Below are 22,392 nucleotides of genomic sequence, written 5' to 3'. Positions count from 1 at the left end.
GGTGCTTGGCCCTTTTGTATAGTATATTATAAAAAATCCTGTTTTCTATTATATAAACTGGTACATTTATTCAAGAAAGAGCCACAAAAAGTAAAGATAATTCAACATGTCAGAATTTATGATTTTATTCAGTTATTTTTTTAGAGGCAATCACAGCTTGCCACAGTAAAAAGGAAATCCTCCATTTTGACAATGGAGACAGCTTCTGTTCTCTTCAGTAACATGTTAAGCAACACTTATAAACACACGAGACAATCCACCAACTGTTTGGGTGACAGCATGTCACAATTTTCACCTTTCATTGAATCAAACAGCAGTGCTAGCATTGGAGTGGCAGCTTGTTTTCCAGTAGTGCAGACAACCAGCCAATGAAACACTGAGGATACAACAAAGCATCATGACTGCCAGTGTTGATTGTGCATAACTCTATTCACCTTGCTTAAGTATCCTCTGCCACCTCCATTACTTTCGATTAGTATATTTTTTCACTGCACTCCTGTCATTCCAGAATATGTTGTAATAATCATGTTCTACAGTTACACACTTACATTACAGTGTACTATGTTGAACTACAGTGTGCAGCACTTGGATCACTTAGACATGTTTAATAAGTTATTAATGACTTCTCAGCATTATATCAGCTACGCTAAAAAATAAACTTCATATAAGTACAATACCAGTGGATACACATTTAAAAAAAAAAAAGAATTATATATATATTTTTTGGTTAAGCCACAAGGGAATGAAACGAGCGTAGTCACAATCTGATGCGGTCATACGGCTCAATCGACCATCCTGCATGTGAAGAATAATACCACGTCTACACAGTGAGTGATGCAACGAAATACAGCTACATCACTCCTGAAGCAGGAGTGATCTAGATGTGACATCCCTTACTCTCAGTGTGGACGGGTGTTATCACCTGACTGTTGTAGGAGAAAATGTACAATTGATTTTTAAGTTGCAAAGTTCTCTCTTACACATTAATCTACTGCCTTTTAAACAACAACAAAAAAAGTCTAACATCCTCTAACAGCAGCTTTGGGAAGCTTGTTTCTACAATTGGTCTCTGTTCAATCTAAGTCTCAAAGTGCAATTGACTAGATTGCAAAACTATAAAAAGAACACTAGAACGTTTTACTTTAGGGTTTCTAAAGGTGCGCATTGATGTGCATTCATAAGTACTGACACTGAGTATCTCTGTTATAACATACTTTCAGAATCATAGCCAACAATGTTATGTCCCATAACATCATATCACTGCCATGTTGGCTCCTCTAGTTCCAGTTTCCAGCAACATCATGCCTCAGTAAACAGGGCTCTATGATGACGCAGGGGCATCCATGGTGGACAGGATTCGGACCACCTCAGCACGCTGCGTGGGGGAAATGTGCTGGGTCATGTAAACAATGGAGTCCATGGCCACTTCAGGGTTAGCTTGAACCAGGCTAAGAAATGAAAACAAACAAACAGTTTCTTAAAAACACAAAATATACATTTATGAATAAATAAGGGTGTAAAAATGCATTGCAACACATTGATCTGTTATTGAAAATTCAATGCAGTTATTTAATAATCAGTAAAAATGACCATTTCTTATACAAAACATTTATTTTTGCATTGATTAAAAATCCATCAGACCTCACAGATCCTTAATATTTTATTAGCTCTTTAAACGCAAAGCTGCCACAAAGAAAAACAGTACCAAACAAACAGCTTTGAGCCTAGATGAAGTTCAGACAAGTCAAGACTTTTAAGGCATAATGCAGTCACATCACTAATTAAACGGCTTTTCTCCAAATAAATAAAGACAAGGACATAAAATGGTATTTGAGAAGACAGTGTTTTAAAATCTTAAATCCATTATAGTGTACAAAACAAGACGAATACTTCAACAATATTGGCCTCAAATACCCAGATGAGCATGTGTTATTTTCTGCATTGCTAATGACGACGATTCTTATCAGGGAATGACATACCTCAAAATGATTTGTTACTGACCAATCAGAATCGAGTATTCCAGGCAGTTGTGTAATAATTTGCGATAATGAAAGCTGACTGTACATTATCCCTTATATTAGTGGAAATGATTAAAAAGAATATCAATTCAGTTAATTTACAGAACTTTGAATATTGTTGTGGACAGTGGAGGGCCTTATAGTCAAAAAGGTTGAGAACCTCACGGTTTATAATTATATACACAGACACACACACACACACACACACACACACTGTAGTGCTGTCAATCGATAAAAAAAAATAAAAAATTAACATTTTTCTGTAATTAATCGTGATTAATCACAAATTAATACAACTTTAATATTGTCATAATTTCACATTGAATCTACAAATTAATGTAGAAACAACATAAAGATAGTATATTTTAAATATGTATTTAATGACATCTTTTTACTAAGTAGTCTATTATTAAGGAATTGATACCATTAATAATCTAACCATTAATTGTAGCCATTCAAAGTTACAGTATAATTTACAGCCATTATTTTTCATTCAATAGGCTTTGAAAAATATAAAACTTTTTAATTTAGGTGAACTTAAAACAATCTTCACATAAACTATAAATCATATATGCATAAACTATCAATTGAATATACGGTAGATTAATCTTCCAGCTACAAAAGTTAATCAGCGAGCACAGCAGTGATTCATTTGTTTTTCTTTTATTCTTTGATTTACATCAATGACAGACTGAAAAAAGGTTTCACTTTAAAAGCAGTGCTGTCTCTTTAAAAGATGACGCAGATCTGACTCGCATCCAATTTTCTCTCATTTAAGACTTTGTTTACGAGGTGACTCGCCAAAAACGGGCATTTTGGAAGAAAAAAAATGGATGCTGCGTTAATTAAACATTAAACTGAAAAAAGTTAATCCCACAATCAACATGTTCATTTTGACAGCCATAATATAAACCATTTATAAGTGCATATATGTTTTTAAAGCAGGTGTCTGGATGTTACCTGCGGATTTGTTTGAGGATGTGATCCCTGCGGATATATTTGATATTCTCATCGATGACAGATCTGGCACCCTCTTCTTCTGCCAGCTGCCTCTCCAACCACTCCACAACATCCTCATTGCTGTCCCACAGATAAGCCTGGGAGAGACAAACAAAAAGAATAATACATAAAACAAAGTGTGCAATACATGGAGCTTGTTTGAAACATCACGCCAAACAAACTTTCTGACAATGTTTCCATTTGAAAAACAAATCACAACCCTAATCAACGGCTCTTCATTTAGGCTTAGACTGATAACATCAGGCTGATCTGAAACAAAGCTGGACTTGTGCTTGTGAAGATTTGTCGAGGCGTTAATGGGCTTCCATGCTTCTAAAAAACGCAAGCACTTGTAGTCGGCAAGAACATTTAATGCCCCATATTAATCATTTTTAATCCGTTTGCTTTTAATTAAGAAACAGCGTGTTGCTCTGCTATCTGTGCGTGGCAGGGTGGAGATTAATTGTAGCTTAAGATAGCTCGCTCTGATTAGGGTAATGTATTAGTGGTCCAGACACCGTCTTCTACAGATACTTTAACCTGCCCTGGGGGCTTGGCTCTGCTCCAGGACCTGGTGTGGCGACTCTTCTGAGGCCTAGTCGGAGCTCGGGAACGTTCATCCACTGTGATCACTTCCAAATGGCATAGATTTTCTGGTCCACTCACCACTTCAGCAAAAGAAAGGCTTGCTACGATTTTTACAGGTTTACATGCTCAGGTCAGTTTTTTTGAAACTCTTCATACAGTTCTCCTAACCAACTTCCAGCTTGGCACAGACACAGCACTACATTTTACATGTAAAATGCACTAAAACTACCAAAAAAAAAAAACTTCATATGCCTCAAATCAAGTCATTCTTCCATAAAAATAAAGAGTCAACCACTAATTACACTTTATCACTCTTAAAAAAATAAACACTAAGTGCAGGTAGCATTATACATATGCATACATATCTGTATTTGTTATGTTACAAGGTCCACTTTTAAATTTCAGTACAAAATTATTCCTAACTTGTCTTCTTTTGTATAGATTGAATGACATTTGATAATATTTCATGTTTTTGATTTAGTATTTAATTCAATCTGGTATTACTATAGAAATGTATCAAAATGGTGTCTTAAGCCCTATTCGGACGGGACTAGTTTTACAGGGGGACGTTAGAGAAATGTGTGTTTCACAGACGTACTTGGTGATTTTAATCCCGTCCGAATCTGCCATGTGTGTGTTTTTCTCACACAACCTCTGTAATAATTCCAGAGCAAATTACCTACTGTTTTTCAGCAAACTCAGTGATCCTCTGAGAAAACTAATCCCGTCCGAATGCGATGTCTGTGATTGCCGGTGAGATTTTTTTTTCACAATGCGTTTCCTTGTGTGTTTTGGTCAACGTGAATTACAGTAGACGCTCTTACCGCGCTCATGTTTGATATATTTGCCTCCCAGCAAGGAAAAAATAAGTAAATAAATAAAAACAATAATAAAATCAAGTCAGATCACGTAAACCATTCAGACTGGCTATTGTAATATCTGCGTCAGGTAAAATTACTCGCGTTCATTTCTGCACTCAATTACATAATGTTTTAATTACATATGCACCTTTAAACACGGGTTTACTACAAATAAATAACTAAAGTAAAACTAAAGCAACCACACATTAACATGGTTTTGATATACTCACCATGGTATTTGTAGTAAAACTGTTATACTAATGGTAATCAATCCGAATGACACGCAATGCACGCATACAGAGCGCGTGACCTCTGAAACGCCCAGATGTACAAAACAGACCCTCCCACCTCTGTAATAAACACAGAGATGTTAGTCCCGTCCGAATTGGTACATGAAAATCGCAGACGTCAGGTGATAAGAATCGAAACTCAAACGTAGTTTAGAAAACTAGTCCCGTCCGAATAGGGCTTTATATAGTTTTTTACTATGTTAAGTTTTGAACTCAAGTTTAACAGTTTTGGAAAAAAAAAAGTATTTAAACATGTAAATTGGCCTGTAGGTACACAGTGTTTTGGTGGAAGTTGTGTCTGAGTGAGAAAAGAATACAAGTCAATGAATGTATTTTGTGCCAAAGCAATGGAAAATGCATAGACTGCTGTTGTGCTCACTGTGTGAAGAGTTTTGAAGAAATGGGTCTTGGCGATTGACTGGCAATGGTCAAAGTTCAAACCCAAAATGGTTTATTAAATGTGGACGCATGGTTTTAATATACACACACTCAAATGTATACTCACTTATACTGTCATATTTGTAAAAAAAAGATATTTGTTTATGCAATAGTTTTTGGTAACGTACTTTCACAGCTCCCTCTGCTTCCACAAACCAGCGGCGGAGCATGGCCTCAACCTGCCCGTCTGTCAGCTCGCTGTTAGCACACTGGATCTTCCTCTTAACCGTGTCCTCCAGCAATAACCGCCGCAAGCGCCAATAGAAGAACAGTCGAGATGTCCGCCAGTCCAGGATGTCCTGAACACACACAAGTCCAGATTCATTTATGGCATAGTTCATTGATTCACGTCTTACCATTTGAGCTTCTGATTCTTCAACTATGGAGAAATATTAATACAAAAGTATCAAATAAAAACAACAACTGCGGGGAAAAGCAGAGCAGACTAAAATAAGCTACTATAAGAGTTGAGTACTGACAGTGATGACTCCTTTCTCCTGCATGCGGCCCGGTGTGTCATGAAGGTCGGCAAACTGCACGGCTACTTGATGATATATTGGCAACAGGAACTCTTCTCTCTCTTTCAGTTTACTCTCCAGCTCTTTACGCTCAGACACACTCAATTCTGGGGTGCCTGAAAACACACACACACACATAGAATGGACAAATGCAAAACTAAAAAATTTATGAGGAATGTACCAAAAAAGTAACTTGGAAACAGGCCAGTATATAAATTAGGCTAATTCATCAGCTGACATTTAGCCATTTCAATGTGGCTTCCATTAATTAATTAAATTATATTAATTAATTCATTTAATTAACAGGCATTAAATTACTGTTTCGTTAAATAATTAATAATTTCTTGCTGTCGTTGTTTTTATATAGTGTTATTATTATTAATGGATGTTTTTGACTAGGTTTTAGAAAGGCTGCATTACCTAAAACAACAACTGAATAGCTTTTTAATGTTAATATATTTGTTATATTTTTTGGATGAGGTGGCATTAACAAAAAGAAAAGTAAAGCAAACAGTGCAGTTATTAACTAAAAATAAAACTATTAATATTATTTTCATTAACTGAAATAAAATATAAATATTAGATAAAATGTTAATAAACTTACATTTTCATGAATATTAAATGTTGTCCTGCATTTAATAATAATAATAATAATAATAATAATAATACAAAAATACTGAAACTTAATTAAAACGAAAAAGTAAAAAAAAAAAAAGAAAAAGAAAGCCAATTCAAAATATAAACTTGCTATAATAATGTATACTATAGTAATGACACCGGGAAGCATGTTTTTCCACTTTGATGAACAATTTAGAATAAGACCTACTGGTAAACAGTGTAAAAAAAACATACATAAAAAAAAAAAAAAAAAAGGTCAAATTTGATTTCATGCTGGCTTAAGCTAATGAGCACAATTCTGCTATTTTGGCATCCATGTGAAGGTCCCTCATTCTGTACATGCAAATCAGCAAGAATTGCACCACTACAGTGCCGCCAACCAAGGAGCTCTCCAGAATCTCACATCAGCCCGTGGCTGTTTGAAAGAGATCGATCCCATCAGAGCCAATCATTCAGCATGGCCGCCTGCAACACTACAGGCCACTCTGGTGGCACGGTCCATTTTAGTGACTGCTGAGGAGGTAATCGATCGAAGGAGGTACAGAGCAGCAACGGTGTCTGATTGATCTGAGACTCCTGTGATTGACACGTCTCCTCAGGGAGGAGAGAAAGGGTCGACACAATCAGCAGAACGCAGCGATGAGGTGCTTTAATATAACACTTATACACGCTCAATAAAACAAGATAGGATTTCAAGCGAGAGACAGCACTGTGAGAAACTTACCCAGTCTTTCCGCAAGCCCCATGTATACAGGGTCCACTCGTCTCATGGTCTTCACCAGGTCTTTTTTACGGAACTTTATCTCCACCGTGCCTTCAGGCTCCAGCACGCCACCACTGCAGAGCACAGACACAGACACAGACACAGACACAGACACAGACACAGACACAGACACAGACACAGACACAGACACAGACACAGATCAGTTTATTCAAATAGGTTATTACAATGAATTTGTCTGAAACAAATTCAATGATTTTCTTCCATCATCACTCAAAATGGCTTGCTTGTAAGGTCTGACCACTTCATTTTTTTTTTTTTTGTGTTTTATTTATTTATTTTCTGTTTAATGCAGTGTTAATACACTGTTACATAAAATAAAAAGCACAATGATAAACAAAAAAACAAAATGATTCAAAACAACCAAACAAACAAAACAAAACCAAATAACATCATTAAAACCAAAAACAACCAAACAAAATAAACACATCAAAATTAAACACAACCAATATGTGTTAATACAGTGTTACGTTTAAATAACATTAAAAAAAAAAAAAAAAAAAAAGATGCAATGCACAACGAAAAACAAACAAACAAAAAAAAACAAAACAAAAGCCAAACAAAAATCAAAACAAAACAAAACTCAAAATACCCAAACCAAACCAAAAAAACAAAACTGGTTCTTACCGGCTATCCTTATCCGCATACATCTCCATGTGGCGAGGGTTGATGGTGGGGTCTATGACGACCCATGATCCTCCCCTGAGCTCTGCTTGTGGAGGGATGTACACCAGCACTGGCTGTCTGTATTCTCTCAGCCCGTCCACTATATACGCACCAAACTTCAGCACCTGGTCATACATGTCTGAAGACAGGAGAGCATAAAGTGTTAGCAGAGATCATCATAGCTCACTAAAGTGCATCCTACTTCATTTCCTGTATCACTGACCTTTCATCCCTCCAGAGAAGCCCCTCCAGTTGGCAAACACCATGAGTGGAAGCCCCTCCCTGTTGAAGTCTTTAATGGCCTGTGCTGTCTTAAAAGCAGAGTCGGGGAACCACACTTGCCCTGCTTGTTGGATGATCTACCGGAAAAAGCACAGAACACTGGTCATCTTCCTGAAAGAAATCAAGTGGCAGAGTGTGTAAGTGTTTCCAAGTGGTCACCTTGGCTTCTGAGTCCAAATTCGCTGGGTCTGCTGGGATAGACAGCTCCACTGATCGGGTTTCCACTGCAACTACTCCAGTTGGGATCCCGCCCAACCTACAAATGACAAGTCAGAATGTTTTTTACACAGGGACAGATTGAACAAACGCTCCAAAAAATAAAAAATAAAATAAAATTATCATTGAGTTAAAGGGATATTTCTAATTTTCTAAAAGATGTCATCATACTGACTCAGTTATGATATTTACAGCTGTACAGCTGGAACTGGGTTGAGGATATAAGAAAAATTATCACAGCATTCTTATACATGTTTAATCTAATATAGATACATATTTGATACAATATTCATTTTCATACACACACATATATATATATATATATACATATATATATATATACTGTATATATGTGTGTGTGTGTGTGTATATATATATATATATATATATATATGTATATATATATATATATATATATATATATATATGTGTGTGTGTGTGGGGGGCTGTCACAAATTTAAGGTCTTTTTATTATTATTTTATTGTTTGAATGTGTAAATTAAAATGTAAAAAATAGAGCAAATTAAAATAAATAGCAAAATTAGGCTTTATCATGCAGACAAATACTCTAAAAGGTAAATAAAACCGACACATTCATTGTTAATCTGTAGTTTGACAGACAACTAAAAGGGTATTGAGTAGAAGACTGATGTGAAACTAATGTTCCCCACAGGAGCATTCAAAGTGCATTTATCAGAGCAGGACCTTTCCAATTGACAAACGCTGCCCTTTAGGAATTGAGGTCAGAGGTCAACACAAGTTCACTGAGGAGAGTAAAGGCTCAGATTGTGTGGCTAATCATTAGAAAAATAAGTATTTGCGAATATACGCCATTGCATGTGCAATAATAATAAAAATAAAAATATAACATGCATACTTCTCCAGAGAACCTCTTTTAAAAATGGTTAGTTCTGAGAGCTCTACAGCAGCATAATTTGTTGGCTTTAGATAAGACATCAGACCAAGTGGCATTCAATGATAAGTGGCATGACAATGACATTCATGAAGTTTTAGAACTTGCCTAAGAGTCCAAATACTTTTTGGGCCAAAGTATTCATTGGTGCTTACCTGGCCCGGCCTACGATTACACTCTGTGCCCACGGCTGCATGATCTCCAGAAAAGAGCCGTGGTCAAAGAATCCGCTCACCCACGCAGTCTTAGTGTCTGTATGGAAGGAGAGAGACCGTCAGAGCTGCATTAGTACCCTATCTTCATCAGAGATATGCCGAGCTTAACCGAGGAGAAGCACATGCTTGCTGCAGGAAGAGGTTACCATTCAATTACACTTGAGATCTGTCTCTGCTCTGAGAAAAAGATTTTTCTCCCTGCCACTAGCTCTGGATATCTCCCCACCTCACTGTGGCAATTACAGTGATGTGTAATCTGTCTCGCCAATAAAAAAACACTCCATATATCCCAGAGTGTCTTATCTCTGAGTGGAGAGACCTAGTGCTGTGCCTCAAACATAAACCCTCAGACCACACTCATCCATTACTAGACACTTCCATCTAACAGCACATTTCTCAGCACAATTAATACACAAAACACAAAATATCACTGCAGGAGGCCTGCTTGACACATGGTCAAGCTGAGCTCTTTTGACAGCATAATGTCATTGACACAGAAAAAAGATACTACAGAAAGGCACTTACAAAGGAAGTACATATAAGAGGGTCCACAATAAAAATCAAGCAACAGATGCTATCAATAGAGCTAAACATGTAATGAGGTCTAGGGTTGCAGCATCTACTCACTCTGCCTGGGACGTCCCGCTAACATCCAGCGTGGGTCATAAGGTGCCTTGGTAGGAACAAACTCCACTGGCCGATCGATGGGATCTTTAGCACTGAGCATTGGCACAGGACTCGACCTATTCTGAAGGAGAACAGCATTGTTAGACTTGAAATCACATTCTCTGGGTTACATATCACAGTGTGTTCTGCATACCTTCGGCATGTAAGACAGCCAGTGCAGTAACGCAAACACTCCCTCAAAATCATCGCACACAGTGGTGTGTGTGACTCCATTATTGTGCATGATCTGTACTCCACCCAGCTGGTTATTAGAGGTGTACACCTCACGACCCAGAACCTGTGAAGAAAGAGCAAAGTTGTGAATGAAGCAAAGATGCAACACTGAGAACTTCTGAATAAAAAAAAGTTGCTGCGGTATTGCATAAAGTTTGTTAGATACATCACATTAAATATCTGAAAGAAACTCAAGAGTTTTAAGGCAGCTAATGTGAAGATATCCTCAAGAACTTCAGAATGTTCGCACTGCAGAGCTGTTTAGAATCCCCGAAATTAACTCCAAAACACCTTCGCTTTGGCCAAATTTTGTTCAAAATTACTTAGTGTACACATTTTGTCAACACGCCTTTTACAGTAATTTATTTGTTGTCTGTAGTCCTCCTGTAGACTGATATACCATTATGTGAATTGGCGAACACTTGGCTGCACAACAGTCTGAGCGTGATGCGAAAAAACAAGGCAAATCACCCGCGAATGTTGCTTTCACACAGAGCGCAAAACGAATGTTCGCCTTATGCTAATTCACGCCTGCACGCTAGGTGGCGCCGACCAACAATGCATTTTTCCTCAAATATGTATCGCGTGTTTGGATTTAACGTCTAAATTAAGATAAACATATTTTGGTTCTACACCAGAAACACAAACTATCTATAATGCTTACAAGAATAGCCTACATCCTAAAATATAATTAAAGTACAATTAGCATCAAGCTACACTTGAAAATTTATTTAATTATTAATGTATTTGCTTACCCACTTTAAACCATCATGAAGTGCTTGTAATGACTTCCGATTGTGATTTATAGTTGATTTTGATTCTATAATAGACACACTCTTTGTATGTTTAATAACACTACACTGCTAATATTAGTCAAACACCCTTTATTGCTATAAAAAAAATAAAATGAACTGCATACAAAACACATACAGAAAATATATCATCATAATCATGTCTATTTGCTTTCATATTTCAAGTGTAGAACAATGTTTCACTCGATTTTTTAATTTTAATATACGAAAGATCTAGAGAGTGAAGGCGCTCTGACTCATAACACTTGCGCACATGGAAGAAAACGGACGGTGCTCTACAGATCACATGAATCAGTGGATAATTATTAGAAATGTTATTCTGTATGAAGAACATGAGATAATAAATCTGTTCTCAAATACCAACGATAACAAGAACTCAGTATCCACTCTCTTATCCAGGATACTCTTCTTCATTGTTTGTTTACACTGTTTTTTGAAACAGCGCCACCATTCTTGCACTTTTGTGCAACAGCAGCTGCTCCAGTCACGTGATCCTAACTCAAATCTTATTGGATGGCCTGCCCGTGATTTCGCTTTGCGAAACTGAAAAGATTCGTCGGACTGGACGAAATTCGCTGCGTGAATGTTTGCGGTCTATGCGGAAGCATCCATAGGAAGCTGTTGTTTTATTCCAGCGCGTCATCGCGTCCAAAATTCGTTTCGCTTTTTCATGCTCAGTGTGGAAAGGCCTTAAGACTGTGGAACCATTGATTTCCTGCCCTTAAATAGCACATTTAAAAAAATATGGTCATTTCAAATGTCAGTCAGGCATGTCCCACTAGCCTTTTCATATTACTGCCACTGGACTCAGATTCAGGAGTCAAGCTACTGCGCTATCCCTGTGTCAAGTTGCCCGCAGGTCAAGCATTGCAATGATGCTCAAAATCCAAAGAACTTCAACTTTGACCTTCATGACCATTCGAACAATTCCCATGACATATTATTGATGGTGCCACCTTGAAAATAGGCTGTAATCAGACTGTTGGGCGATTCTTTGGGCGAATCAGACTTTCATGTTGATTAACAGTGATGTCACTAACTCTTCTTCTTTCTTCTTACTTGAGGAGGTAACACAGAACTAGGAAGCATGGCGTGTGTATTGTGTGTTAAGGCAGTGTCAGTGCTAGCAGAGGTCCTGGGGCTGTGGATCAATACCATCACACAGGCAGTCAGCCCAGTGCTGGAGGCTGAGGAGAGTGTGCTCTCTCCGCTCAATGCTGTCAATGACCTGGGAAGAATGACGGTGTCACTGAGGGGTCAGTGGGGGAGAGTAAGGGGTTACGCCTCCAGGACTACATCGATACTCAGATTTCGCCTTTCTTTCTCCATTCACACACTGATTAAAGTATCACATACAATGATTTCTATAGAGTGATGTACTTTTTTGTGGTGTTGCAGACCATACATAGTCTATATACTGTAAAGCATTTCTGTTTGTTTGAACTCCTTGACAACTTCTGGTTCAACCAATTCCATGAGTTTGGAGTGAGACCAACTCTGCCGTGCAAAGGCAAAAGCCCGTAACTTCGATTTTGGTCGAAATTGACTCAAGATACTTATGCACATGATAGAGGATGTCTTGAATGTCCCAAAAATATCAATGAGTCAATTTCGTTGTTTTTCCGAGAACATAATGGGTCGTCTTAACCGTAACTTCAAAAAGCCCTGGAGAAACCAAGGCAGAACACCGTATAACATCAGTTACGGCTCTTTCACATTGTTTGGAATGCTCAAAATGAGTTTTCAAAATGGCTTTCTGCCTTTGTTTAGCCGCGCGTCAATATGAAGTTACGGTGCCAGCTTGGAGTTATAAGGTGTTCACCCTTTGTTTTATTGACCATTAAAGACTGCCGTGTTTTAATTACGGTGTAGCTTGTATACTTTCATACATCTGATCTGTCAGATTATTAGACAAACTAATTAGATAGGTCACGATCTACCAAACAGCCCCATATAACAAAGCATTGCAAAGACGATACAGTACCTTGGCCACAATACATAATCGTGAATAACCTTTAAAGGTTTTTTTTTTTTTAACTATTATTATTTCCTTTTTATAATGCAGATTATTCACCAGGCTGTCACTTCTAGTTGGACACGTGTGGACTAGAATGCCGTAGCATGTAGCATGTTCAATTATAAAATCAGTACTAACAGTTTGCAATTAAATCGATATTCTACCTTGTAACCCGATAAAATCAATCAATGGCAATGAACGTCATCAGAGATGTTTATCCACAAGCATTCTGAGCATTCCTGCTCGCTGCCGTTCACATCAATCCACAAGTCGTTCTTTTAGGTTTGGCTATTTTCATTCAAGTCAATATAAAAGCAATTACGCGATGTCTAGCATTCTTTTGCGTGACTGAGCATAGCAAATAAATTGGTTGCAAAACGGTATCCACTCACATGTTTAACTTTTTAGTCTGCTTGTTACGGTCAAAAAACAATTAATACAGTCACATTTCTATATGCAGTAGCCTATATGAGATAGCCCATGATCACTAGATTTTATACAGGTGTTACTGTAACGATTTTGTAAATGGTGATCAGCAACCAAATATTGATAATGTGGAAGTTACTGTCTTTTGCCTTGGTGTGACTTCTCACGTTTTGCAGATAATTCAAAGGCAGAGTACAGTAACTTCAAAATAGGGGTAAAAATCAAGTTTGAGCTCACAATTTTTTAATGTAGATAATTTTCATTACTACAACATCTAATTGCCAAATTTCCAGTGTCCTACCTATAATTAATTTGGTTGGACAAATAAAAAAAAAAAAAAACTTTTCTCAGTTTCACACTCTAGCGAGTTAAGGTCTTTTGCCTTTGTAGGGCAGAACTGTTGGGCTGAACAATGGCATTTGGCCAAATCCTGTTCAAAGGTGTCAAATCCTGTTCCTGGAGGGTCACGGTCCTGCTTAGTTTAGCTACAATCTCAGTTAAACAAACTTGAACCACGTAATCAAAGTCTTCAGGACTTCTAGGGAAGTAAGAGCTAAACTCTGCAGGATGTCTTGCACAAATGCAATATTTGACATCTTTTGAATATAGGAGGAGTGTGTAGAAAACCATTTTGAAAGTGGTCATTGTTTTTAAAACTTTGTTTGGTGCCACTAATGGCGCAGACATTCACTACTCAGCTCTAATTTCTGCTTGCCTCACAAGAAAACTGAATATGCCATTTCGAAAGTAAACTTTTTGACTTACAACTGGCTATTACTTGTGTCTTCCAGAAAAGCCAATGCCAACATAACACTCAAGCTCACTACATTTATGACTATATACCAGAGTCTTGAATTTAGTTTCTTGTTCTTAAGACCTCTTGAGACCACATACATGGTTTTGGGTCATGGTCATTACTCTTGGAGAGCTTTCACACTAGGTACATTTTCTGCGATGAGTGCCATCTTAATTAGAGTGCAATTGCTCCTGGTGCCCCTCACACCTCACTGGTTAGGTTTTAGACTTGCTTGACTTTATCGAACCCCAGTGCATTAAGCATTCATCTGGCTATTTTATCTTGGAACAATCATCACAAGCTAGCATTATAGAGAACATAATGTTAGCCAATGTATTTTTGTTTTAGACATTGCGACCAATTGCAATTCCATTGCAATCGAACTCAGACCACCTCCTATAGATTGTTTCGGGGCTCTGTACCACAGGGTGCTCCCCAATCTGCAAGACCGCTTTCATATTACCAATTTTTCAATGCAAACCATACTGTTTCAAACTAAACTTATAGTGTGATAGACCTTGGTCTGCATCTACAGGTCTCAGGTAAGACTGCCGTCTGTACCACAACAGTGATAATTACCTCAACCATTTCAGAGAATGTTCAAGAACTGCATGACTCTAAAGGCAACGTAGCCATTGTCGCCATTAACTTCACTAAAATTAACTACTTAAACTTTAACTTTTTTGTCAGGGTCAGTCTTGGTTTGGACCTGAGGTGCAGGAGGTCTAGTTCTGGTATGTACAGTATCTGGGATACAGGGAATCTAGTTTTGGTCTGGGCCTTGACTCCAGCTCCAGTTTTCATGTGCCTGGTAAGCCCCTTTTGTTCCAGTGGTTAATGAAAGACTGAACTCTTCCATATCACAGTAATACAAATCACAGGTTTGATCATCCACACAAAAACCACTCTATCATGGATATTTGTAAATGAGCCGATCACAGTTCTGCTCTAATTAACACAGTAATGGGACTGTTAAGAACATTTTCAGATGGAGATAGATGGGGCGTTCCTGCAGTTCCAGAGAGGACAAACAGACACTGACCGTGACACATGACCGTGACTAAAATATCTGAATACCGTTTTTCCGTCCACACCGGACATTCAAGAACCATTAATGGAAATTGTTCTGAATAAGAATTGTGTCTCGGTTCCCAACCCTAATCTAAACTGCTGCAGAGAGTGATGGGAGAAAGGCAGAGCGAGACGGGGATATCTGTAGCAGTAGAAGTGCTCATTCTGTTCTCAGAGGAATGATATGGGTGTCCCTCCCCGGTCTCAGCCCCAGGCATCAGCCTATTTCTATGCAAATAACAACTTCACGCTTCTCTTTCTATTATTCCTGCAGGAGCTGCAGCATCATGACGGGAGACAGAGAGAGATGCGGGGGGATGGCAGTCACTGAGGGGTGAATTATAAACCTACAGAAACACACACACATTTTTTTTCTATTTTGGCAGATGATTTTCCATTGACTTCTATTTGTCTTTATACGGAGATATCAGTTTTAATACTGTCCCTCAGTTTGTGGAAAATTTCTGATTTAATTTCTGTTCCCAATGAAGCACATGTGGTGCCTGTGCTTCCTTCTTTAAGCTTGAAAATCACAAGATCCCAACTGCTTAAAAAATTACATAGTAATTGCCTGGAAAACTTTGTACATACAAATATTTAGCTATACTTTATTTTACAGCATGTGTAATATAGTGTAATTACCCAAGAAAGTACTGGTAGTACAAGGTAACTACATGGTTTCAGTTTAGGTTTAGGGGTAGGTTCACACATAGTTTGTAGTTATTACTCAGTTATTGTAATTTCTACTGTACATAGTATGGACACGTGGAACAGGACTGTAAAAAGTGCTACCAAATTTTGTCCTTTTGTCCAAGTCATATGCATTTGGAATGATATGAGGGGGTGAATAAATGATGAAAGAATCTAAATTTTTGGCTGAGCTGTTCCTTAAACACGTGCTTGAATGCACAGCCAACCACATCCAATCGCTGTCACCACTAAAATAAAAAAAACTGGCTGATTCATAAAAGTCATATTGTAATGCGGTCGTGGTAATTGCATGAATTAGGGATTCATTTATTTGGGTCATAGCTGAGTGCACACAAGGCTTTTGGAGTTCACGCTAACCTGTCACAATTCCTGCCTCGGACCAATCAAATTACTTCAAGCAATTAAAAGAGAGGCCAATTAAAATGCCCTTATCAGCAGAGTGAATAGGTAATTTATGCACAAATGCCATCATAGCCTTTCATAGCAGCAACTAAATAACAGAGAAGACCTTTGAAAACATACAATGCATACTAGGCGAATTATAAAACTGTTTTGAGGAGGCACAGTTGGCTTGTGGATTCTAAAACCAGAAAACATGTAAATGGGTGCAGCTGCTGACCTTATTGAGAGCTCCAGCTCCAGTCAGGATGATGTGAGAGTTCTCCACCTGAATGGTTCTTTGGCCCAGTCTCACCAGATATGCGCCGATTCCAATGGCTCTGCATGTTACCTGAGGACCAGCAAACACAGACATTCAGAAACACTATAACATATACACTACTGCACAAAAGATTGGGAAAGATTATATTTATTTTTTTATTTTTTTAAAGAAGCCTATTATGCTCACTGCGGCTGCATTTATTTGGTCAAAAATACAGTAAAAACAGTAATATTGTGAAATATTATTACAATTTAATACAACTAATATTTTTTTCTTATATTTTAAAATGTAATTTATTTCTGATGCCAAAGCTAAATTTTCAGCAGCCATTACCGTCACATGATGCTTTAGAAATCATTCAGATATGCTGATTTGGTGCTCAAGAAACATTTCTTAATATTAAGAATGTTGAAAACAGTTGATACATTTTTTAGGTTTTACATTCTTTGATCAATTAACAGCATTTATTTAAAATGAAAATATTTCGTAACATTGTAAATGCCTTACTGTCACTTTTGATCAATTTAATGCTACCTATAAATATATATATTTTTTCCCTGCAAGGTAGCATTAAATTGATCAAAAGTGAGAGTAAGGCATTTACAATGTTACAAAATATATATATATATATATATATATATATATATTACACACACACACACACACACACAAACACAAACATTTCTTTAAAAAATTAAAAAAAATCTTGCTGACCTTAATCTTATCCTAAGTAATACTTTACCAAATGTATTGCTTATGAGCTTTTGTGAATAGTGGAACTTTTCCAAATGTTTTGCCAAATCTTCGCCATTGTTTTTAACAAGTTTGTGTTCTGCTAGCGTACCAGGTTCATGGTGATGATATCCTCATACGCCAGTGAAGATTCACCCGCGATCATGCCAGAACCTCTCAAGTTCTCCACACCCAACCCCTCTTCTTTACCAATGATATCAGTGATCTTATACCTGCAAAGACACACATTAGAGGAAAATTTACATTACAACAGAACAACAAAAAAATGACCCTAATCAATGAAAAAAAAAAAATCCTGACAATCTTTTGAAATAAAAGTTCAATATACAATGTAAACCTTGAGAACTCAAAACCTTCTCCCAATCCAACTATTTACTGAAATGATGCTGCAAAAACCATTCTTGTGTTAGACATAAAAGCATTAGCAATAAAAAAATCTGTGTATGGGATAATATGTAACTCACCTGGATTCACCCTCATCTTCCACATGTTCACAGTGGACTGAGTTCAGAGCAGACACCTTCTTATAGTCCTGAGGTGTGAGGTACAGGTACTTAAAGCCCTACCATTTAACAGGAAAACACTGTGATTACGACACACATCCTGAAGACAAACACTACATCAATGATCACTGATCCCTTCCATTGGAGCCGCTCCAAACCTTGTACGGGTCTGCTGGATCCTGCCAGGCCACATGGAACATGTGTCTGATCTCCTCTGCCAGGCCAATCCGGGCTCCGCTGTTGGCAGCGATATAGATTCGTGGGATTCCACTTTCCCGAGCCATCTCTGAAGCCTGCTGAAACAGCACATCCTCCTGCGGCCCGAAGGAGCCAATCTTATGTGTAATGTCATTGCTGATCACAATAATCTCACGGCCAGCCGGGTACTCAGGGGTTCGGAGAGTCATCCGCCATGCTACCATGCCAATCTAGAGAATCATGGAATCATGAGTTCATTTTCTACCCACAATAAAGGTGTGACAACTAAATAAATGCTTGTGGATCCTCACAAACCAACATTTAAGAAGCAAAGGGGCCCCCTACAGTGTACAAAGTTTACTGCATGTGATCATTTGTTGAAAATGAGCAAGAAATGCCACAAATTAAGTTTGAGTTACATAGTCTTCCTGTTTAAGTCAAGTCACCTTTATTACTATAGCGCTTTATACAATACAGATCGTTTCAACGCAGCTTTACAGCGCTCAACAAAAATGATTAAATCATGCAAACAGAATTTAATTCTGCTGTAAGCAGCTCTAAAAAGGCAATAGTCATCATTATTCAGTTGAAATCAGTTCATTGTTGTTTCAGTTCAGTTCAGTTTAAGATAAGGAATACATTTTTTACAAGTTTTAGCCAATATCATTAACATGGTTCAATCTAACCTCATTTCCTCCAGGTAGGCGGTTCATCTGCACCAGCTGACCCTGAGAATCCAGAACCAGCTCTGTGAAGGTCAGCAATTCCGATGGAAGAGGACACTTGGGTAAGTTGGCGTGTGCGTCCATGGACTGCCATAGCTTCCTCAGAGCCTAGAGGAAAATGGACACCATATGAGAGATGTTTATCATATATTTCCAGTGCTCTTGTTTAAAAAATGCATAAGCAATAAACACTTGATAATCAACTTTGTGTATTAAAATATGAAATTATACACTACTGTTCAAAAGTTGGGGGTCAGTACGATTTTTACGTTTTTAGAAAAGTCTCTTATGCTCACCATCGCTGCATGTATTTGATCAAAAATACAGTAATATTGTGAAATATTTTTACAGTTAAGAATATTTTTCCATTTTACAAGATTTTAAAATGTAGTTTTTCCTGTGACAGCAAAGCTGAATTTTCAGCAGCCGTTACTCCAGTCTTCAGTGTCACATGATCCTTCACAAATCATTCTATGATGATGAAATGATAATCATTCAATCATACTCATCAATTTTGAAAACAGTTGTGTTACTTAATATTTTTCTGGAAAACCATGATGAATATGAATGGATGAATAGAATGTTCAAGAACATAGAACATAAATCTCTTTACATTGAAAATGTCTCTTTTGATCAATTTAATGCAACCTTGCTGAATAAAAGTATTAATCTCTTTTAAAAAATCTGGTCCCACTTTATATTAGGTGGCCTTAACTACTATGTACTTACATTTAAATTAATCATTTGGTAAAAGGCACTTATTGTGTACATACATGTTTTTACGTTGTACTTATACTTTTAAAAATACCTATATATAATTACATCTGTAATTAATTTCTGTAATTACATTTATAATTACACTGTTGGCCCATCGCTTACACCTTAACCCACCCTTAAACCTACCCATACCACTTAACCTGTCACTAACCTTACCCTTATCCCACCTCAATAGCAGCAGAAGTGTTTTGCAATACAGTATGAACACAATAAGTACATTGTACTTATTTTTTGATGTAAGTACATAGTAGTTAAGGCCACCTAATATAAAGTGTGACCAAAAATCTTACTGACCTCAAACATTTAAATGGTAATATACACTGAAATCAAATTAAATCTTGAAATTGCCAACACAGTCTACAGTGTCAGGTTGTGGACGATACCTGACGGAACATCTCTGGAAAGTCGTAGACATAGGTGGTACCGAGGCTCTGGGCCTGGAAGCGTTTGGACTGCAGGAGGTCTTTAGTGACATAGGGTGTGTTGATGAGCATGCCATGAAGAGGACCCTGCTTATCTCCATATGCCTGGAACATGATCTGATGAGAGAGAGACAGAGGGCAAAAGAGAGTCAGCCAGTCAGGCATAGGTAAAAAAAATAAAAAATAAAAAACACAAACAACCATATATTAATCGATAATTTTCCCCATGTCTAGACAAACAGATAACAGTTGGCCAATGATACAAACAAACAACACTGACAGTTGATGTTACAATGACAAAAGATAATTTAAAAAAAAAAAAAGTAAAATGATTAAATCAGCATTTGTTACATTCAGACAGAAAAAGTCATCACATCACAGACAAATGAAACTAAATGGTGACTAGCACAATGACAAATCACTCAACGCCAACGTCTGAAAAAAATATTTGTGCAAATTGTACAGTACCATTTATATGTTTGGACATGTGACAATTCATTTTTCTCTTTATAAATATAAATAACAAATACCAAAAATGATACTGCTTATTAATCATTATTAGTAATAGCATAAATATATACAATACTATTAAAAATCTTGGAGATTTTTAAAGAAATTAACTGATTAAAAGTTGATACTGTCCTTCTTAACTTTCTATACATCAAGGAAATCTGAAAAACAATGGATTGCAGTTTCTTAAAAATACTGCAGAACAACTGTTTTCAACATTGATGACAAGAAATGTTTCTTGAGCACAAATTAATTTTAAAATGACAATTTAGTAATTCATTTTGATTTGTAAAAATATTTGACAATATTACTGTTTTAATATATTTTTGACTAGCTTCTTTAAAAAACAAACAAACAAAAAATCTTACCAACCCCAAACTTTTGAACAGAAATGTATTTTAAATATTTTTATAATTTAAAAAAATGTAATCTATTAAATGACAGAAAGCAGACATACATATTTTCATATATTTTATATATTAGACAAATATATCAAAATTAAATCTACATACTGCATGAAAGGCTGTCGAATTTGAAAAAGATAAAATATAAGAGAAAACACAAAACAAATTTTTGGTCACCGCGTAATTTGTAACTGCCATTTGTATTATTTCCTAGCTTTGACTTCACTAATTTTCAAAAGTTATAATAAACAAATATAAAGAATGTGTGTCCAAACTTTTCACTGATTGCGTGTTTGCTACAGACAGAAAATTAACATATATTATTAACAAACAATGAGGGATGACAAAGGCATAGTACTGTTGTTCAGTTTTAGCTGTCTGCATATAATATGTGTTTGTGTTAATGAGAGACACGTGAGCCCCACCTGTCGGTCTTTGTGCCCCACCTGTCCTGTACGGGAGTCTGTGACCTCCTTGTACAGGCTGATGTCCAGGTAGTAGCCACTCTCATTGGTCAGGAAGAGGCGGATGGGGATCTGTTTGCCAGTGGGTGTCAGTCGGATGTTGATCTTCAGCTCGGCTTGGAGCACACGGAGCTTCCAGAGACGACTCCCGTAGCGCATGACCATGGAGCGCACAGATTCCTCAATCTAATGAGAACACAAGAGCTCAAAACACATGCAGATATGTACTTTCCTGAAACACTGAAAAAACATTGAAACTCATTAAAACCTTAGAAGGGTCCATGATGACAGTTGGGACAAAATTGAGGAAGATGTGATTGCAGTCTGTGCGCACTGTGGTGTTGTTGAAGGCCACTTCCAGCTCATCCATGGCCTCCAGCAGCAAACGTTCTGCCTCGTTGTGCAGGTACTCAAACGACGCTTCCTACACGATGGAGAACCACAGTGTTACACATCTAGCCAAGTTTATGGATGCAAACACAGACCACAGAGATGCTCCAACCTTGGTGACCAAATCTGAGTGGCGGATGATGGCCCGCACAAAGAAGCGGTAATCTGTGACCTCGGTGCCCACTTCCACACGGGCAGCTCCCAAGTACAGGTGCATCTTATGGTTGGCACAGGGGATGGCCGTCAGTGCAAAGTTACGCATGCGGTTGAGCTCCAGCTGGAAAGCCAAGGCAGGTTCCAAGTGCCTGTAGATACGGTCCTCCTCAAACTAGAAAAAAAGGATTGACAAAATTGACAAAAACTACTTTTTCAGACAAAATACAATTTTTGGCCAAACGACTATTAAAAGAACTTGTTCGAAAGTGGTTCTAAAATATTTATATTATATTA

At 37.3% G+C, this 22,392-nt stretch overlaps 1 protein-coding gene across 10 annotated transcripts in view; it reads right to left on the bottom strand.

Moving 5' to 3' along the window:
• Positions 1-109: 109 nt before the first annotated feature.
• The window catches only part of acaca (acetyl-CoA carboxylase alpha), a 66,412-nt gene continuing 44,129 nt past the window's right edge, over positions 110-22,392 (bottom strand). For 6 of the 10 annotated variants that reach the window (XM_058777093.1, XM_058777091.1, XM_058777095.1 and 3 more), the window contains 20 exons: positions 22,055-22,270; positions 21,821-21,976; positions 21,514-21,738; positions 20,136-20,291; positions 18,937-19,083; positions 18,211-18,480; positions 18,014-18,111; positions 17,641-17,761; positions 16,755-16,865; positions 10,223-10,366; positions 10,030-10,150; positions 9,343-9,439; positions 8,218-8,314; positions 8,000-8,135; positions 7,738-7,915; positions 7,054-7,166; positions 5,673-5,827; positions 5,322-5,492; positions 2,979-3,115; positions 110-1,448 (listed from right to left, as the gene is read on the bottom strand). In XM_058777093.1, coding sequence (XP_058633076.1) covers positions 1,322-1,448; positions 2,979-3,115; positions 5,322-5,492; positions 5,673-5,827; positions 7,054-7,166; positions 7,738-7,915; positions 8,000-8,135; positions 8,218-8,314; positions 9,343-9,439; positions 10,030-10,150; positions 10,223-10,366; positions 16,755-16,865; positions 17,641-17,761; positions 18,014-18,111; positions 18,211-18,480; positions 18,937-19,083; positions 20,136-20,291; positions 21,514-21,738; positions 21,821-21,976; positions 22,055-22,270 — 2,976 coding nt within the window. In that variant the 3' untranslated portion in view covers positions 110-1,321. The remainder of the gene's footprint in view (positions 1,449-2,978; positions 3,116-5,321; positions 5,493-5,672; positions 5,828-7,053; positions 7,167-7,737; positions 7,916-7,999; positions 8,136-8,217; positions 8,315-9,342; positions 9,440-10,029; positions 10,151-10,222; positions 10,367-16,754; positions 16,866-17,640; positions 17,762-18,013; positions 18,112-18,210; positions 18,481-18,936; positions 19,084-20,135; positions 20,292-21,513; positions 21,739-21,820; positions 21,977-22,054; positions 22,271-22,392) is intronic. The other 4 variants (XM_058777092.1, XM_058777094.1, XM_058777096.1 and 1 more) reach the window with 1 other exon arrangement.

The sequence above is a fragment of the Onychostoma macrolepis genome, chromosome 05 (assembly GCF_012432095.1).
Source record: "Onychostoma macrolepis isolate SWU-2019 chromosome 05, ASM1243209v1, whole genome shotgun sequence".
Lineage (NCBI taxonomy): Eukaryota > Metazoa > Chordata > Actinopteri > Cypriniformes > Cyprinidae > Onychostoma > Onychostoma macrolepis.
Note: the sequence above shows the minus strand (reverse complement) of the source record. Positions and strands in the feature narration are given on the sequence as shown.